The 17,890-nt window shown below is 41.3% G+C and overlaps 1 protein-coding gene across 1 annotated transcript in view; it reads left to right on the top strand.

Moving 5' to 3' along the window:
- Positions 1–17,510, top strand: part of LOC114365329 (laminin subunit alpha-like) — a 34,741-nt gene extending 17,231 nt beyond the window's left edge. Inside the window, exons 8-14 of the mRNA XM_028321859.1 lie at positions 438–631; positions 1,351–1,426; positions 7,461–7,598; positions 8,293–8,404; positions 11,503–11,678; positions 13,225–13,401; positions 16,850–17,510. Coding sequence (XP_028177660.1) covers positions 438–631; positions 1,351–1,426; positions 7,461–7,598; positions 8,293–8,404; positions 11,503–11,678; positions 13,225–13,401; positions 16,850–17,022 — 1,046 coding nt within the window. The 3' untranslated portion in view covers positions 17,023–17,510. The remainder of the gene's footprint in view (positions 1–437; positions 632–1,350; positions 1,427–7,460; positions 7,599–8,292; positions 8,405–11,502; positions 11,679–13,224; positions 13,402–16,849) is intronic.
- The last annotated feature ends 380 nt before the right edge of the window (positions 17,511–17,890 follow it).

The following is a 17,890-nucleotide window of genomic DNA, read 5'->3' as shown; positions in this document are numbered from 1 at the left end:
CTCAAGAAACGTAAAGATATCCATTTCGTGTGAACAAAAGAGATGCATATACAAATAGTTAATCGCTGACTGTTCTCACTGCCGGCGACGACTCGTTTTACTAGTTTTGTCGCTGAGCGATGAGCTTCATAAATAAACTCGCTTTGCGATACTCGTTCAGCGATACACATGTAACGCGCGCGCAGGTTTGCACAGGACTGAGCGACCGCGGGCGAGTGGCGCGAGTAATCGCTCGTCGCACTCGCACACTCGCTTATAGCCCGAAGATGAAACTTTCGAAACTACTACACACTCGCTTCCCGCTGATCGCCAACTCGTTTATAGTTTCTAGTTCTACTCGTTTCTCGTTCATCGTCGGCGGTCGGACCACTCCCTAAAACAGTGTTGTGGCAAAACCGTTATTTTACTATGATGACACGTCACGTTACTGACCACAGCGTGCGACTGCGACCTGCACTACTCGACGGGCAACTGCGAGGAGGAGACGGGCCGCTGCGAGTGCCGCAAGGAGTTTAACCCGCCCTACTGCGACTCGTGCGCGTACGGCTACTTCGACTATCCGGACTGCAAGCCGTGTACGTGCAACCTGAACGGCACCGAGGGACAGCACTGCACGCCCGTGGGAGGCCTGGTATGATATCTTTTAGCGTAGTTCCAGACCACCGACTTTTAGTCGGCCGATAGTCGTAAAGGTAGCAGGAAGGCCCAAGCGCAGGCCGCTACCAACCGGGCAATTCTGATTAATTTCGTTGCGGATCCAATGACAGTTTAACTTTCCCCAGGGACAAACTTGACCTTCATTGGTTGGGTTATTGTGGCGGTCAAGCTGTAGATCCTGGCTACACAGGAGTTGCAGTGGTGGGAACGTGAGGTGGGAATAGTCCCGTACCAACCGGGCAACATGGAAACCATTGGGGGAGGCCTATGTTCAGCAGTGAACGTCCTATGGCTGAGTTAATGATGGTAGTGGGACACGATATTAATTTGTATGTAGAATCGGCCGATACCAAGTCGGTGTAATGTGCGCACTTTCATACATCTCCATACTGAACAGCCCGACCTAACTATCGGCCAACTAAAAGTCGGTGGTCTGCGCCTAGGCTTAAAATTAAATATTTCTTAGTATAGAAAAAAAGGGTGTTGAAGTCAATTTTGCGACCAACACAGATTTTATCTGCGTCTCAAGTTAATCGGACAAAGCAATGTCCTGCAGCTAAGACTTAAATGATCTGATGATGATGATGAACAAACAATTTCGCTTGTGTATCAGTTGTCTTACTATATGAAGCATTATACATTATCCAAATTATTTGTACAGCAAAACCTATATTATGAGAACTTTCATTTCAGTGCCCTTGCAAATACAACTATGCTGGCAACTCTTGTGAAATTTGTGCCGATGGATATTACTCATCTGAGTGTAAAAGTAAGTTATTAACCAATATTACTTTGTAAAACTTGCAACGGGGCGTCTAAGCTAGCTCAGTCTGACACCCCGCTGTTTAGTACTAAGTCCCAGTTCGCCTTCTGCGATGAGGGATGTGTACCTATCCAGGATGCCTACAGGGATATTTGACCAAGGAAACGCACAATCAATAACACAATGGCACTTATAATTCAGGTTCCACAATGGTTCACTTATTCTAGTTTCACTGACTCTAAATCGCTATCGTTTAATAATGAGCAAGTTTACGAGTATCTTACAAGTTATATCACAATTTACTAATTACAACAAGAGGAATAATGACGCGCCCGGTTCGCGTCCCGTTAGCTAGCTTTCGTATCCGCGAGAGGGGCGGCGCCCTGTGCGAGGTTTATCGAGTGTTAGTCTGGATACTTATAACTAGGGGGGCAGGATGTGGTTCGTTAGCTCAAGCCAGAGACCGAAGCCTCGATAGTGAGTACGACCACTAGGGAAAGGCGTTGGACCTACGAGGTGAGGGGGTGTGAAGTTCAGGAAGGGTGGCAGCAGGATTGCTACCGCAGGTTCGGGATGAGTATCTCATGCACTACTCGGTAAGGACGAGAACCGGTTGGCTATCAACGATAGAACGTCTCGACACGACGCTATATGGCAAGCCGCGGATTAATGACGAGGTATCGGATCAAGCCAGAGTCGAACAGTTAGGGTTAGTAAGGAACAATGTGGATAGCTATTCGCTAGGGACTCTGTGCAATGCAGCCGAGGGAATGATAGACGCGCGCGCGAACGTCTGGCTGTTACAATGGCTCCCGAGCGAATGCTAGGCGCCCGCGGTCGCCGCCGTCTCTTATATTAGCTCGGTCCGTGCGGCGTGCGGCCGCGCAGCCGTAGGGTTGTCAAAATCTCCGCGCTCGGTGCTAGGGCTGTCGATGCGTCGCGGGGCGCGTCACAACCTCCCTTGTTTTGGAGATTTTTACCTGGAAAAATCACAAGTCTGGTACATAAAGGTTCTTCAAGAACAACTAAAAGTCATGTTAATAATAAGTTATTTTTGGGTAACTTCATAACGAGTAAAAATTAAAATATAAAACATGACTGAACTTGTGCTTGATCATTAGCCCAATAATAACTCTTTATTTAAAACATGACGGGACATTAATTATTTACTTATAAGAATATTAGCTAACTTGGTCTCGAAACAATGTTATTAAGATACCCTTAATTTTTTTTTTTGCTTACAATGAACTAAATAAACGCTAATTTTAGCTAACTTAGTTTTGAAACAATGTTATTAAGATACCTTTAATTTTTTTTTCTTACAATGAACTAATTAACCGCTGATTTTAGTTAACTTAGTTTTGAAACAATGTTATTAAAATACCTTTAATTTTTTTTTGCTTACAATGAACTAATTAAACGCTAATTTTAGTTAACTTAGTTTTGAAACAATGTTATTAAGATACCTTTGACCTTTTGTTTACAATTAACCAATGAACTAATTAAACGAGTTGTTTACTTTGTTATTACGAGTATTCAATTATTACTTGAAATATTTATTTAATTCAAAAATAGAATGCATGGCACTTGTTATTATTATTTCTAGTTTACTAGTTTAATTATTTAAACTACCATACTCAGAATAGGCATCTGGTTAATGTTAATAATTTCTATAATAATTATTAAAAGTTATACAAGACAATGGCAGTTACGGGGTTAAGTTTTAGTTACAATAAACAATATTTCCTAATGTAAATGGAATGCAGCTTGGCGCGGCGCGCAAACATTAGGCAGGTAAAATCTAGTTATGAATCATCTAGCGAGCGAGTGCCGGCCGTGGCGAATAGAAAAAATTCGTTTCACTGATAATATGCAAATGAGCTCGCTCGGTGAATCGTTCTTACAATGTTTGTTTACTACGAGTATTTAAAAGTTATCGAGAAACTGGTAGTACTATTGACGCGTAGCAAACCGGTTTGTTATTTATGTGAGTTTAGGTTGCGAGTTACGAGTAAATAACAATGCGATTTGCGTCAATAGTTATTTAACGAGATTAAATAGAACAATTGAACGATTTAAATTATACAGGGTTACTTTCTAATGATAATTAATACTTATAGGTTATTATGTGGCATTTAACGAGATTAAATTCGAGAACTGAATTATCTAGATCATACAGGGTTGTTATGTAATGTTAATTAATTCTTTTACATTATTGACTTGTTTTTAATATTGATGAATTTACTTTAACGAGAACTGATTAGACATTTACAATGTACTTTTTATCTATCTATTGGAAACCTGACTTAGGTATAAAGTTAAGCTACGAGTAAAAGTTACTGGCCTTGTTTAGCTGGTTCTGGATTTGGCCGCGCCTCTTCTTTCTCCCCGGCCGCCTCCTGGTCTGGTCCTCAGCTCGGGTCGGCTCCTCTCCAGGGCCGGACTCGCGCCGATCCAGGTCTTGTGGGTGGTCGACGGTGTCGACATCGAGGATTTCGGTCCAGTCAGTGGACCGGTTTGATGATTTGGGTAGTGGTCTACTCGGGTCTGTAGACACTGCGCTCCAGGGTTTGCGTGCGTTGTTAACTTGGCAGGTTTTGCAGTTCTTGACGTACGTTGACGCATCTCTGTACATACCGGGCCAATAATATCTCTGTGATATTTTGTTCAGTGTTTTCGCTGTTCCTAGATGGCCTGCGGTTGGTGTATCGTGGTTTTCTTTCAGAATCTGGTTTTTTTCATTATTGTTTATGCATAATTTCCAGTCTGATGATTTTTCTGTTCTTGGTCCGTATGCGTGATTTGTTATTTTTCTGTATAATTTGCCGTTTGACATTTTATAGTCCTTGTTTCCGGTTTTTTGTATTTCTTGAATTTTCTTTTGGGTCCAGTCTTCTTTTGTTTCTTGTTTTAAGCGTGTTACGTGTTTAATTATTACTTCTTGACTTTTAGGGTTCCGTGAATAGTCTTTTTTCTTGATTGGTTTTTCGTGTGCGAGTTTGATATTGTATTTTTTTTTTCTTGTCGGTGTGTCGGCCATTTCGTATGTGGGTACGATGTTGGCTTCTGTAGTTTTTCTTGACGTTGTTCCCACTTGTTCCACTTGTTTGGGCCTATCTTTAGGCCATTCTATTTTGGCTCCTATTCTGTTCAATATGTCCATGCCGATCAGTATAGTCGTGATTTGTGGATGATGTAATACTTGGTGGTTAATTGTTTTTCCTTTTATATTAATTTGCAAGTCTAGTGCTTCTTTAATTCGAGTTGTGTGCCCATCTGTCATGCTCGCTGTTATTCTTACTGTTTTCGGTTTCAGGTTTCTTTTTGTGAATTTCTTGTATACTTGGTCGTTGATGTATGATCTTGTGGCGCCGGTGTCTACGAGTGCTTGATATTTTTCGCCTAGTATCAATACATCTACGAAGGGACGGTTATCTTTAATTTGCGGACTTGTATTCATTGTCATGGCCTGTGTGTACTCACTTGTTTTCTTACAACACTGTTTACTCATTTTGCCGATCTTGCCACAACCGTTACAAAATAGTACTTTCTTACTTCTGCAATCTTTCATGGAGTGCCCGTGTTTTCCACAGCTCCAGCAGCAAGTATTTGTGTCGTAATTGTGTATGTATGATGCCGTCTCCTTGTGTCCTTGATTTGTGCTTGTTTCGTGGTAGTTATTTCGTGGTTCTCGTTCTGTGAAGCTAGTTTGACGTTCTGCTGTGACATTTTCATAGTCGTTTGCCAGTTGTATTAATTTGCTTACCGAGTCTGCTTCTGATTTCTTGATATAAAACTTGTATTTTGCGTTCATGTTTTCGTAGATTCTAGTTATTTGTTCTTCTTTTGTCATTTTCGCGTATCTGCGCATGAGTGTTTGTATTTCAATCAGGTAGTCTGTGAATTTTTGGCGGTGATGTTGCCTATAATTCACTATTTTAGCTAACAGGTCACTGTCACGGCTCACAAATGTCAATGTGAAGAGTTCTATGAATTCGTTCCATGTAGTGAACGAGTTTTTATTGTTTCTATACCACAGTACGGCCTTTCCTTTCAGGAATCTGGGGAGCACTTTGAGCACTTTATCTGGCTTGACCTCGCCCGATGACATGAGTTCGTCCAGTTGCTCTAGGAACTCCACTGGGTCGTTGTATGTGTCAAAACTTAGGTTCCATCTGGCCGTTATGCTTTCAGTCTGATCTACGGTGTACGACATGTTTGGTTCTTGGTGCATCTCTGTGTCTTCAAAATCGGTTTCTGACTCACTGTTTTCGGCGGACTTACTGGCGGACTGGATTGGTTGACGGGACTGCTTGGTTCTGAGTACTTCTGTGAGGTTCTGTCTCAGTTCTTGTACGGTTCTGTTCTCTGTTTTTATGTTTCTTCTTTTGCACTCGTTCTCAAGTTCTGTCTTCTTGAGTTTGTATATCCAAGATGTCGGTTCTGACATGTGTGATTATCAATTTGGTGCGAAGTTTTGCGTTCCTTGTGGTCTTTCGCTTCTCTAGCGATCTGGTGGTCCCTGTAGGTTCCGTGGGTTATTTAGTTGGGCGCCATTGCAACGGGGCGTCTAAGCTAGCTCAGTCTGACACCCCGCTGTTTAGTACTAAGTCCCAGTTCGCCTTCTGCGATGAGGGATGTGTACCTATCCAGGATGCCTACAGGGATATTTGACCAAGGAAACGCACAATCAATAACACAATGGCACTTATAATTCAGGTTCCACAATGGTTCACTTATTCTAGTTTCACTGACTCTAAATCGCTATCGTTTAATAATGAGCAAGTTTACGAGTACTTTACAAGTTATATCACAATTTACTAATTACAACAAGAGGAATAATGACGCGCCCGGTTCGCGTCCCGTTAGCTAGCTTTCGTATCCGCGAGAGGGGCGGCGCCCTGTGCGAGGTTTATCGAGTGTTAGTCTGGATACTTATAACTAGGGGGGCAGGATGTGGTTCGTTAGCTCAAGCCAGAGACCGAAGCCTCGATAGTGAGTACGACCACTAGGGAAAGGCGTTGGACCTACGAGGTGAGGGGGTGTGAAGTTCAGGAAGGGTGGCAGCAGGATTGCTACCGCAGGTTCGGGATGAGTATCTCATGCACTACTCGGTAAGGACGAGAACCGGTTGGCTATCAACGATAGAACGCAATCAACACGACGCTGTATGGCAAGCCGCGGATTAGTGACGAAGTATCGTATCAAGCCAAAGTCGAACAGTTAGGGTTAGTAAGGAACAATGTGGATAGCTATTCGCTAGGGACTCTGTGCAATGCAGCCGAGGGAACGATAGACGCGCGCGCGAACGTCTGGCTGTTGCAATGGCTCCCGAGCGAATGCTAGGCGCCCGCGGTCGCCGCCGTCTCTTATATTAACTCGGCCCGTGCGGCGTGCGGCCGCGCAGCCGTAGGGTTGTCAAAATCTCCGCGCTCGGTGTTAGGGCTGTCGATGCGTCCTGGGGCGCGTCACAAACTTAGTAAATAGAGATTATATTCAGGTCCCTGTGGAGGTCAGATGTCAGTAGCACCATGTTGTATAGAACATACTAATTGTCGGCCGTTTGGTGTAGTGTTTCTAAAACGGACTGCTATGATTTATTTATTAGGATTTATTTATTAATCAATAAAGTCTGCTTTCCGAGTTCCCTTGTCATAAATGTATATTTTACTAGCGGTCGCCCGCGACTCCGTACGCGTGGACCTCATTTTGCCCGTTAGATATCATGTTGATAGATGGCATGAATATTTACGAACGTCAAAAACAGTAGTTTGTCCAGCTTTGTAGATTTTAACCAATGACGATAGATGGCGCTTTTTAGACACGTCTTATTTATTGAAATTTATTTGTCACAGCCTATAAAATATGTTAGTCTGGGTTATAAACAATAATACTACAAAGTTTCACCAAAATCCGTTCAGTAGTTTTTGCGTGAAAGAGTAACAAACATCCAGACATCATGACATCCAGACATCCAAACTTTCGCGTTTATAATATTAGTAGGATATCAATTTGTAATGAAATACCCCATTTATTTCAGACTGCGAATGCAATCCAGTGGGCTCTGTGTCACAAGTGTGCGACAAGGAGTCCGGCAACTGTACGTGCAAGAGCAAGTACGCGGGCCGCACCTGCAACCAGTGCGAGCCCGGCTACTACGAGTATCCTTCCTGCAACCGTGAGTGTCACCAGGCCTGTTCATCTCCGCGAGTTTACATCGAAAACAAAACACGCACGATGCCCCCCTACAGGATACTATTCGACAAGGCCTCACATACGAGCGAACATTGACTCACGCACGCGTATTCTTGTGTATGATGGAAAAAAATTAAAAAATGGTGTACTAAATACTGTGCAGTATTTAACTGCCTAAATAATAATAAAAACACAGTCCGCATGCTTGTACTCATAATTGCAACTATTCATTTCCAGAAGAATAAAGCCTGTCGACGCAATTGACGTCCATAGCCCAGTATGCGGACCAATTGGGTCCTTGACACCATAGTCAATTGACATAGGTACTCGTACCTTTTATAAGCTGCGAAAACGCACCATCCCATATATTTTCGATAGCAATTTACTTCAATGTTTTTATAGACCAGAAATCAAACTATACAGCAAATTGAAAACCAATTCTACGTTCGGGGCTAGATTTTTTAAAATAATTTTTACGATTTAGTATTAACGGCAATACCTATGCAATTTGCACTCAATATTGCCCATTTCCTAACGATTCGCACCTGGCCTTATATCCGGTTATCCCTCGAATTGATTCCAACCCCACTCCTTGTGACCTAGAATACCTATCAGGTTTGTTTCTCTGCATTTTTTGGGGTTGAAACTAGTTTTGCGTTTTCAATTTGGTATTGCAGACTGCAACTGTGACGTCAGCGGTACGCAAGCGAGCATTTGTGATGACATCACCGGCCAGTGCATTTGCAAGTTGGGCTTCGGCGGAGCGCGGTGCGACCAATGTATCTCTGGGTGAGTTTAGAAACCTGTTAAAGTATGTTTTATCTTTTGACTGATTTTGACACAAGACTCCAATGTTTACACATAAAAATACGGCATGTACCTAAGGCTGTGTTCTTGGACGAATAAACCACTGGACGCGTAACGAGTGACGTTTTCGTGTTTACCCCGCTAGCACTTGCCAAGGCTAATTTGCCATGGTAAATGTTTTCAGGTTGTCAGTATGACGCGAGCTCTCGAAGAGTAAAATTATCACGAAAAATGGGTAAATGCGCCGTACTTTTTTGTAAAAATTATACCAATCACTCAAAGAATGTTTCTTCTCACGCGTAATTACATTTTCAACCTAATAAAGTAGCTATTTTTTCATAAAATAAATAAAATTTGATATGTAAACAAAATATAATTACGTAATTTTAAAAAGTTCTCATTGTACAGGTAAATGCTTAAAACATGTGGCATATTTAATTTGGTTGGATTATATGCTTCATTCATTCGTTCACATTTATTTTTTATGATGTATAGGGCTTGAAAATTGTCGATAAACTTATCGAAACTGATATTATTCAAATTAATTTTAGATTTCCAGTGGATCTAATTAAAAGAAGAAAGTGGGTAGAGGTAGAGGGAGTTATGAGAAAAGTACAGCTTGGAGGTACTCCTAACATTTAGTGACTATGTCAAACTTTTAGGTTTGCGTGATTTTATAGTGAATAGAGTTTAGCCTAAGAAGTCCTTTTGTCAGTGTGTTATTGATTGATCGTAGTGATTGTTGATGAGTTTGAAACTCGAATTTTGACAGCAGAGTTTTATGGTCCGATTTAATCACACAACTTTTACTAGTTAAATAGAAAAATGTTAAATAAAGATTTAAAACAAAATGTATTTGATGATAATAAGTAAACATGAGAAACTGACATCATTGTAATATAACTATATTCGCCCGTGTGGAATTTCGTTTGTTAAATTTTCCTGATTTTTCTTTGCTATAAACCTCACGGAGCCCGATACCTTTCCAACGAATGCAAAACCGTGGAAATCGGTTCGTGCGTTCTGGAGTTATAGCGTCAGGGAGGAAAACCCGACTTATTTTTATATAGTAGATTAGTTCTAAATTATTTATATGCATACAAAAGTGTTTTAGTTTCTTGTTCTGCATAGTTTTGGACCGTAAATAGTTTGTCTTGTCTATGTCAATTGTCAAATGTACCAACGGTCCCCCCCCCTATCACCCCCCTCTTAACCCTACATATCTATTTTGACATAGAAACATAAAATAATGTCCATAGAAAACTTTCATAAGTTTTAAGATATGACCAATTTTATTTGCGTCTTAAGCTCATTTACCTCTGGTGTCAGCGTGACGTGCTAATTTTGGGACACCCTGTATAATACACAACACAAATATTAAAGTTTTTTACTCACTAGCGTATTCGTAAGCATCATCCAGCCAAGACATAGGTAGGTACTCAAAAATAAAATTGGTTTGCAAGAACTTTGCAATGCGGCAATCAATACATAAGTAAGAGGGATGGTACTGCTTATAGAACTTGTAACACAATATCCCAATTTCAAAATCTGTCCTGCCGTTGTTTAGTTGTATAATTATGGTGTAACTAACTTGACTTTGTTGCATATTATGTCTAAATCAATCCAATTCATTCATTATTTAAATAATTTGTACATAAAGATATCCAACGCATGATTAATTTTATCTCATTAGGTTCATTCATTCACTCGTTCATTTACATAATTATCGATATAAAAAATTTACGATTATTTCCAGCACTAAATGTCATTATTTGACAATTGTCATACCTCTCCCCCCGCAAAAATTGGTTGAACGTGTTTCCATATGATTCTTAGAGGGTTTCATGTCCAGTGGTTTATTCGTCCAAGGCTGTGTTGCATCATCTTAGGCCCAGAACAGACGGTGAAACGCAACTGCAACGAAACTGCAACTGCTAGTTACTTTTGAGTTGCATCTAAGTTTCTGCCATAGCGTCCGTTGAGAGACCACACATGACGCGACCAGTTTGAAACATTCAGTTTCAGTTTCATTCATAAGAATCATCAGAAAGTTGCAGTTCCGTTTCACCGTCTGTTCTGGGCCTTACTTTAAACTATACTGCCAAACTCTATACAAAAAATAACGATTTTTGTTATAGTTACGGTTAAAGTTAGATGGTGCAACTCAGCCTTACGAGGCCTTAGTGAGTAATATCTGGTTTCCCCAACCCGCCTGGGCAGCGTAGCGAGTGTAGGCTAATTGGCTAAATCCTCCATTTGCTTCTGGTACAATAAGAGTGTCATACGCCTGTAATGGAGAAAAACTAAAAGAACCTGATGATGGTGTTGTTGGTGATGCCACCAATCAATTGACGTAACTTTTCATGCGATACTAAATCGAGCGATGCAGGCGCTATGTCAGCAACTTTAATGTACCATCGGAAACAGTGTTAACTATCCATTGCCCAGTGTTAACTATCCATTGCCTGTCATGTCGTCTCGTTCTATCGCAAAGAATCACCATTTGATGAGAGCGAGAGAAAAAACGGAAATGGATAGTTAACAGTGTGGCCGTGTGTACTTGCTCGTACGACAACTTTCCTGGGTAAAAAGCAAGAGTTTAAAATTAGTCTGTCGGTTAACTTATCAAAAAATTCTCGACACGTATGTCGTATATTTCACTTTTATAGTTAATGAACATTTAAAGAGATAAAGCACTTTGTGACGTCACGCGGAACTTCAACTCATCATAACTTCGTAATTACTTGTTTCATTAGCAAATCTATGAGTATACATACCTATATAAAAGCAAAAGGTCACTGACTGATTGACTGACTGATTCACTCACTCATCACGAAATCTCAGAAACTACAAGTGCTCTACTAGGAGTCTCAATTAATGCATGGGGATTCCTTTTACTATGCAGTTGCTCACTAAGACGTGATTTTGCAAAATTCAACCTATAATGCGGTAAAAGTGGCGGGCGGTCTCTAGTAAAAATATACGTGTCCAATATTATTGATGGACTATAAGTTTTTATAGGAAACTAGCCTATTTATCCCGCCATAAAAGTCGGCTGACGCATTTATTACCCCTTCCAGGTACTACATGGAGGTGCGAGGGCGCGAGCGGACGTGCGTGCCGTGCAACTGCTCGTCCACCGGCTCCACGTCCACCAGCTGCTCGGCCGACGGCAAGTGCAACTGCCTGGCCAACTTCGGCGGCCGCCAGTGCGCGCAGTGCTCGCCTGGCTACTACAAGTACCCGGACTGTCTGCGTAAGTGCAGTCCCAGGCTCCTATACACCGGCTCCTCGTCACCAGCTGCTCGGCCGACGGCAAGTGCAACTGCCTGGCCAACTTCGGCGGCCGCCAGTGCGCGCAGTGCTCGCCTGGCTACTACAAGTACCCGGACTGTCTGCGTAAGTGCAGTCCCAGGCTCCTATACACCGGCTCCTCGTCACGCCATTTTAAAAGGTATGAGCGGGACGGAGAGGGCCATCTTACCAAGCAGGGATGTTATGGATATCCGTAACCGTAACCGAAACTATCGGATATCCGAAATAAAAAAATATCCATAACCGTAACCGAAACTGATTCAAAAGTTACGGATAGTTTCGGATAAAGGCGGAGTCTAAGGGTACAATTATTCCAAACTGCAAAACTCTATGAAATCTGCAGTATACACGCCGCAGCAGCAATGCCGCGCTGCCGATTTCATAGAGTTTTGCAGTTTGCGGTCTGCGGCCCGTCTTGGAATTGTACCTTAAATCTTAATATTTGTTACCAACTTGTCTGGCATTCCCTGGCACCATCTAATATGCCAGCCTGTTTAACCTTTATCATACATAGGTGTCCTCTTAGTTGGTACATAAAGTAGCTATGTGGGTCACGCAGCATCTTGCTATTTGAAATAAACCTACATTTTTGAAATTCTAATAATTCCGTAACCGAAATTATCCGAAACTTTCGGATAATCTGAAATGATTTCATATCCGTGATCGTAACCGAAACCGGTATAATATTATTGTAATATCCGTAACCGTATTCATAACCGAAACTTCATTATCCCTGTTACCAAGTACAAGTGCAGGCAGAGCAGGTAGTAACGGCGCGCACGCACGGGTGACTTTTGTCACAGTATGTCAACTACTAATTACTGTCATGGTGACAAAAGTTTCTGTGACTGACTGTACGGTAGTCAGTCACAGAAACTTGAATTTTGGGCACATTAGATTAATAATTTTTAACCAAGGTAGATAAAGTTAAAAACGGGATTATTTCCAAAAAACCAAAAATTGTCGACAATTACAGCAAGAATTTACCAAGTGTTATACCATTTTGGAATCCTTACTAAATGCGCCAAATTATGACGTCACATGCCACACTTGCGTAGTACTTTTTTTTTCAGTACCGTCAGTTTAAACTAGACAAAATTTTTATTTTGAAAAATTTTTTGGGAATAATGTATTTTTTTTATCCAAGCTGGAGCAGCTGGTTTTGTAATTTTGATAACAATTTAGAGAAGCATTATTCAGGGTTACATAACAAAAAAAAAATTTGGAAAAAGTGAAGATTTGTGGCAACACGAGTAAAAAGACCGTCACCTGGAGTAGACATTTTTGATTTTTTTTAAATGCCCATTATTTTGAAAATATGCCACATAGATTTTTTTTTATATTTTTCTGATAACCAGCACAACTTGCCTCAACACCCAGTTCCGGCTTGACGTTACATTACGGGACACCCTGTATATACCCACGAAGTTTGTCTAACCTTCCACCAAACACCCTGTATATTCAACTAATCAATCTTTCTCTCGCAGCGTGTAACTGTGACCCGTCTGGATCCATCGGGTCAACGTGCGACGACAACGGCAAATGCCACTGCAAGTCCAACTTTGACAACGAGAAGTGCGACCGCTGCAAGGAGCAATTCTACAACTACCCCGCGTGCGAAGAGTGTAACTGCGATCCTAAAGGAGTTGTGGCTTCCTTCGCTGGTGAGTGACGCTCTGAATAATCGGATAGCGGTGCCGTCAGTTAGCGGCCGCTATATGACGTCCATGACAATGTGCGACCGCTGCAAGGAGCAGTTATACAACTACACCGCGTGCGAGGAGTACAACTGCGATCCTAAAGGAGTTGCGGCTTCCTTCGCTGGTGAGTGACGCTCTGAATATTTGGATAGCGGTGCCGTCAGTTAGCGGCCGTTATATGACGTCCATGACAAAGTGCGACCGCTGCAAGGAGCAGTTATACAACTACACCGCGTGCGAGGAGTGCAACTGCGATCCTAAAGGAGTTGTGGCTTCCTTCGCTGGTGAGTGACGCTCTGAATAATCGGATAGCGGTGCCGTCAGTTAGCGGCCGTTATATGACGTCCAGTCACGTCCATGACAAAGTGTGACTGCTGCAAGGAGCAGTTATACAACTACACCGCGTGCGAGGAGTGCAACTGCGATCCTAAAGGAGTTGTGACTTCCTTCGCTGGTGAGTGACGCTCTGGCTACTAGAAACAGTTCAAATCCCACGTTTAATACTTGTAAAACTAAGATTTCATCATCATCTGGTTTCCACTGCAAAGGCGAAGAACCTTTTTATTTTACCTGATAAATGAAGGATTGGGATTACACATCCCACGCTGTCTTGACTGGTTGGGAAGGGCTGACGTACACATATTTCTTCCTCAATCGCTTCTTACATTGAACTTGAAGATGGGAACCATGGGAAGAGATGTCTGAACTGCACGACTAACTTACAATGTCCCAAATGTACTACGATACTATACGATGTTTTGAGTGCTGAACTGCATCATGTTTTTAAGTTGTGCTTTATATGTTGATTAGAAGAGTCAAATATCCATTATAGATCGTTTCATCCACGAAACGCGCCCCACCATTCGCTTCCGCTAAAGTTTAAGTGTTATCGGCACACGCTAAGTGATCCACGCACACTACAATAATGACGCTCAATTTGCTTGGGTCAAACATTCCGCACCCCGCGCTTCTCTAGAGCAAAAATTGGTGGGGCGCGTCTTCGTGGATGAAACGATCTATACCAGCTGTTAGTTGTAAGTCAATATTTAGCGACGTTGCACAGCGTGCTATAGAGAGGGCTATGTTGGTGTTTCTTTACGAGATCGAATTAGAAATGAGGAGATCCGTAAACGAACTAAAGTCGCTGATATAGCCCGACGGATTAGCAAACTGAAGTAGCAATGGGCAGGGCACATAGTACGCAGAACTGTCGGCCGATGGGGCAGCAAAGTTCTGGAGTGGAGGCCGCGTACCGGAAAATGCAGCTGGCTAAGATTGTGATGATGATGATTTAGCGACGGATTCGTTTGTTAGTCGTATACCTCGAAATCAAAAAATCCTCATAGCTTTTCACCTATTCGCATTTCACCGTGATAGCGTTTTTTGTTGTAGCGTGTAATATCGGTAGTATATTTTGTTACTAGCATACATTTTTAACAGATTTTTACAACAGTAGCTTTTTTTTATGTAGCATGAATTGTCAATAGCCTATTTAGTTAGCAGCAAGTATTTTTAGTCGCTTATTATTTGGGTCGCATATTGTTGTAGTGTAGTGTATTGTATTTACCGTAAATTGGTTATACCACTGGAGTATAATTTAATTTTAATCGCGATATGTAATAACGCATTACAAACAAATATCTATCAAGGTGAAAAGCGACTACAGTGAAGACAGGCAGGAAAGTAAATCTACTATGAATTTTTTAGACAATTGTAATTAGCGATCAAAAATTATACTACACTTGCGAGCAAAAGTATGGAATCACTTACATGAAGTTGTTTCCACGCGATCTTGTGAACTAACGAATTTGTTAGTAACAAAAAAAGTGGCACCATTTTAAAGATTAAACTTTTAACTTTAAATTGATACCAAATTCATTTAAATCACACCAGTATTTAAAAAGATATCGCGGCTGATGTGAAGAAGTAACGAAAAAGACATGTATCAACTGTTTGATACGTCGCGAGTTGCGGCCTATTTACTCCCTAAAAAAGCACGTGTTTTCGGATTTTTGCTTTCACACGTTGATCCTTACACATCTCCGCTTCTTTTGACACTTTACCTGGGATTCTACACCTTCAGAAGCAGCACAAATCGTTGCACTATTGCAAGAAGGGCTCAGCCAGCGGGCTGTCGCACGTCAGCTCCACATAAGCCAGTCTTGGGTTTCTAAAGTTTTAAGACGCTTTCAGGAGACTGGTGGCTTTATCCCGAGACCAAGTTCTGAACAGCGCCGTTTCGAGCCCGTTGCAGGCCTTTTTGGAGTCAAATTCTATTGCTTATATCTTAGACGAACTGTCCACTTGCTAACAGCTATCCTACGAACATTTCTGAGCTCTTGCTGGACGTCGATACCAGTCAAATGACGAATTTATAGAGAGGTTGACATGAAAAAACGGTCATCCCTCTGCGATGTGCACCGGCGCTGTTCAGAACTTGGTCTCAAGATAAAGCCACCAGTCTCCCGAAAGCGCCTTAAAACTTTCGAAACCTAGGACTGGCTTATGTGGAGCTGACGTGCGACAGCCCGCTGGCTGAGCTTTTCTTGCAATAGTGCAACGATTTGTGCTGCTTCTGAAGGTGTAGAATCTCAGGTAAAGTGTCAAAAGAAGCGGAGATGTGTAAGGATCAACGTGTGAAAGCAAAATCCGAAAACACGTGCTTTTATAGGGGGTAAATAGGCCGCAACTCGCGACGTATCAAAGATTTGATACATGTCTTTTTCCTTACTTCTTCACATTAACCGGGATATCTTTTTAAATACTGATGTGATTTAAATAAATTTGGTATCAATTTAAAGTTAAAAGTTTAATCTTTAAAATGGTGCCACTTTTTTTTTGTTACTAACAAATTCGTTAGTACACAAGATCGCGTGGAAACAACTTCATGTAAGTGATTCCATACTTTTGCTCGCGAGTGTACAAGAATGAAAATCTATTCAGAAATTTTGATATCGCTGCGAAATGCGAATAGGTGAAAAGCTACAAGGATTTTTTGATTTCGAGGTATACGGCCGTTTGTTAGTCGTATACCTCGAAATCAAACAATCATTATTACAATAGTAATGCATTATTACATATCGCGATATTTCCTTTAAGCACTATACCTACCTACCTACCTAATTTGCTACTGTTGTAAAAATTTATTCAAAATATATGCGGCTTAATAAATAGGCTATTGACAATACATGCTACATGAAAATTTGCTACTGTTGTAAAAATCTGTTAGAAATATATGCTAGTAACAAAATATACTACCGATATTACACGCTACAACAAAAAACGCTATCGCGGCGAAATGCGAATAGGTGAAAAGCTACAAGGATTTTTTGATTTCGAGATATACGACTAACAAACGTATACGACTAACAAACGGATGGATTTTAATCTTCTCTCTCTCTCTCTCTCTCAGGCTGCGGCTCAGTGCCGGCCGGCGAGCTTTGCCAGTGCAAGGAGCGCGTGCAAGGCCGCATCTGCAACGACTGCAAGCCTCTCTTCTGGAACCTGCAGGAATACAACCCCGTCGGCTGCGAAGGTCAGTGCTCCTCAACCTTTTGCTGGGTCACACTGTTAACACGAGGCTAGATGACAACATTTATATTATTTTGTGATAATTAGAAAATATTATTTTTGTATTTTTTATTTCCTTTCATAATCAAATAAAAACAGTGCTACATGCGTCTCGTTAGCTATGTGTTAGCAGTGTGACTTCTGTTGTATGCTTGTATGTACTTGTTTGTTTATTGTTTGACAAGTAGTTTCAAGACCTAGAAATCGTTGCCGATATTTCACACGGCTCTTTTATAAAAATAATGGCGGCTCATACAATTTTATACTAAGGTTGTTACAGCATTATTATTATTACCTTTATCATGGACTAATATTTATTATTTTACCTTACATGCTGCACTGGATTGAAAGAAAAACTCATAACAAACAAAGTTTGGTTCGACTCACTGGTTAGGTTTTTGTGGTGAAATGTTCACTTCAAGATATTCAATTGGGTTAGACTCTTATTAACAGTTAGGCTTTCTTAATCTAGGAGAGTAAGTATGGAATTAATTACAGAATAAGTAGAAAATAGTAAATACATTTAACAAAATAAAATGAGACTTGAAATACCAACAAAGTGTTTTTACTTAATTGTAATTGGTCGCGCATCACTACGTTCGCAATCGCTGGATGTACGCGCCTCACTACTTTTCTCCAAACAGGAAATGCGGACAACACTAGCGCGTCCCCGGCCATCTTGACACTGGCCAAATGTGCAAAACCCACGAAGGCACAATCGAATAAAAAAAAAGTTTCACAGCAGCTCTGCTGGCGCCCTCTACGAAATGCTTTGCGTGTGGAACCCATTATTAGGGGAGACCTAGGAGAGTTGTGACAGAGGTGAGTTGTGACAAGGACGATTTCTCCTTACTTAATATAGTTAGGAAGCTGGAAAAAACGC

Source organism: Ostrinia furnacalis, unplaced genomic scaffold, assembly GCF_004193835.3.
Source record: "Ostrinia furnacalis isolate ACB-3 unplaced genomic scaffold, ASM419383v2 OfSCF7583, whole genome shotgun sequence".
Taxonomy (NCBI): domain Eukaryota; kingdom Metazoa; phylum Arthropoda; class Insecta; order Lepidoptera; family Crambidae; genus Ostrinia; species Ostrinia furnacalis.
Note: the sequence above shows the minus strand (reverse complement) of the source record. Positions and strands in the feature narration are given on the sequence as shown.